The sequence below is a fragment of the Triticum aestivum genome, chromosome 5B (genome assembly GCF_018294505.1).
Source record: "Triticum aestivum cultivar Chinese Spring chromosome 5B, IWGSC CS RefSeq v2.1, whole genome shotgun sequence".
In the NCBI taxonomy this organism is placed as follows: Eukaryota; Viridiplantae; Streptophyta; class Magnoliopsida; order Poales; family Poaceae; genus Triticum; species Triticum aestivum.
In genome coordinates this window covers 393,483,434-393,485,872 of record NC_057807.1, presented here as the reverse complement: position 1 = coordinate 393,485,872, position 2,439 = coordinate 393,483,434, and the positions used below count along the sequence as shown (strand labels likewise).

Below are 2,439 nucleotides of genomic sequence, written 5' to 3'. Positions count from 1 at the left end.
TATAGTTGGGCTATAGCGGGCTATAGCGAGGTTATAGCGGCAAATTATATATGAAATCATTTAGCGGCAACATGCTCAAACAACTATAGCGGAGCTATAGCGGGGCTATAGCCGGCTATTTGAAACTATGCTTATAAACAGCCTATTATACTTTCTTTTTTATTATGTATATTAAATTCTTAGTACGTGAGACATTCTCTCTCTTTTCTTTAGAAAGATTCTTTCCCTATCACAATATATTAGCGGCACGTTTTTAATTTGGAACTTAAGAGACAGTTGAGTTTTTGGAGGTGGCTGTTGCACAAGTGATAGCCAGCGAAGCATATACGTCCAGTTAAATCGATAGGATTCAGGAGTATATAGTACAGGACGTTTTCGCAGTTCAATTTGAACTGCTAAAATGTCTTATATTTAGTCTCATATTTGATTACTGTGGGAGTATTTGTTTTTGAAACAAGAAATCTCACATGGAATATGCACGATTTGAATCACTTGAGGTTGAGGAATCCTCTATCAAGAAACTCGAAATCAATCACCGAACTAGATCAAAGATTAAACAACAGAAGGACTGACCAAATCTCCTGTAAATGTAAACCAACATGTCTTCCTGGCTAAGGAATAATACCATCAGCCACACTCAACTAGCCATAAGAAGAATCTGTGAGAAGAACAGATCAATCTTATTCAACACACAAGAGTTCGAAACAAACAGTTCATTTGACATGAACCGCACAGCAGACATTGGCACACCGAAACAAACTGCTAGCAGCGGATCCGATCATAGCCTGAGAGATAGGTCCACCTCGCCGGCGACGTGCTCGAAGGCGCCGTAGGCGTACTCTGACGGGGCGCTGCCGCGCTTGCGCGCCATGCCAGCAAGCATCGGAGGAGCGGCCTTGAGCGCCTCCGTTTTCCTCGCCCTCCCATCCGCCGATAAGAAGTCGCTGTCGCCCGCGTACCCGCCCGGCCTTGCGTCCTGCGCCGCGGCAGGTGCGCCGCCCGCCCCATGCGCGCGCGTGCTGGCGGCGATCTCCCGCCGGCGCTTGGCGACGCTGCGCTCGTGCTTGTGCGCGTTCTGGTGGCCGCCGAGCGCCTGCGAGCTGCGGAACTTGCGGTCGCAGTAGACGCAGAGGAAGAAGCCGCCCTGCTCCGCCTCCGCCTGCGCCGCCCAGGTCATGCGGAGGGTGAGCTCAAGGCTGAGCTCCTGCTCGTCCTGCTCCCAGTTTAGCTGTTCCATTGAAGGCACAGAAACCTACAGTAAGTGACTACGTGTTATGCTTCTGTGTCGCGCGTGAGAGAAAGAGAGCCTATGATTTGCGAGTGAAACTGTGGTGCTAAGCAAAGGAAATTATATACCCCACGTGCCACACCTAACGGTTACTGTTCCTCGCGATCAGGTTAGTGACCGCAGCCTGTGTTGGTGTGGACGTACGTCGCGCACGTTTCCCCGCCATTTGCTACGTCTGGGCGACGGAAGAGCACCTGGCCGAAGCGGACCAAATATTTCCGGAGTATAATAATACGTACAACAGCAGAGAGATTAGGGAGACTTGTGTGGCCGACGCCGGGCAACCGGGACGAAGGCGACAAAGCTAGGCCAAGCGGCGGTGGATAACGCAGAAGAATACAAGGCGATGGGGCTTGGAAACGGGCAAGGCGTATTGTTTGTAGGGAATTGTACTGTATCTGTATACGTTGTATATATAAATCGTACACAGCCAAGTTAAACACAGGGTTTAGGGTTTACGTGGGTGGTTGACATCCAGCCTCATGTCTCAGTATATAGATGTCACAATACAGTTATATACGTATACAAATACGTATACATATACAATATACTAGACCCTATATTTTACAGAAGGTGTTGGAAATATTAGCACTTTTCCGATTAGACTAATCCATGAGTAAGCAGTAAGCATGGCAATTGCGGTATGCATCTCATACCGATACGTAAGCATACTAACACGTACAGTACATAGAACCGACCCATCTATGACCAGAACATATGCAACTAGCATATACGAGTAAATGATGGATGAACATATCATACCCTCCGGTTCGCCGGGCCAATGCTGCGGCGGCAGCAGCAGCCTCGGCGTCGTCCGTGGCCATCTTCTTGGCGGCGGCGGCGTCGACCATGGTGTCGATGCAGGGGAAGTAGTGGAAGCCGAGGCGGACGAAGATGCGGACGGACCGGGAGCAGTCGTGTCGAGACGCTCCCCATAAACCTTATTGCCGTTCTCCCAGGCAGGATCTCGAAAGGCAGGGTTCCGGAGGCACCTGCTCTCCCGACCAACCATGCACGCGGTCGTGGGATGGGATCGCCGGAGGGAGCTCAGAGTGAGGAACAGTAAATGACGGCTAGGGTTACGCGAGAGGGAGGGAGTGAACTGAACTAGGTCACTCCACTGGCCACAGCCTTCTTATATAGGCCGTCGG

At 50.5% G+C, this 2,439-nt stretch overlaps 1 protein-coding gene across 1 annotated transcript; it reads right to left on the bottom strand.

The window, feature by feature from the left end:
• Positions 1–522: 522 nt before the first annotated feature.
• On the bottom strand, positions 523–1,316 carry LOC123116203 (zinc finger protein 4-like). The gene has a single exon (XM_044537198.1). The coding sequence runs from the start codon at positions 1,235–1,237 to the stop codon at positions 779–781; it is 459 nt and encodes a 152-aa protein (XP_044393133.1). The 5' UTR covers positions 1,238–1,316; the 3' UTR covers positions 523–778.
• Positions 1,317–2,439: the final 1,123 nt, after the last annotated feature.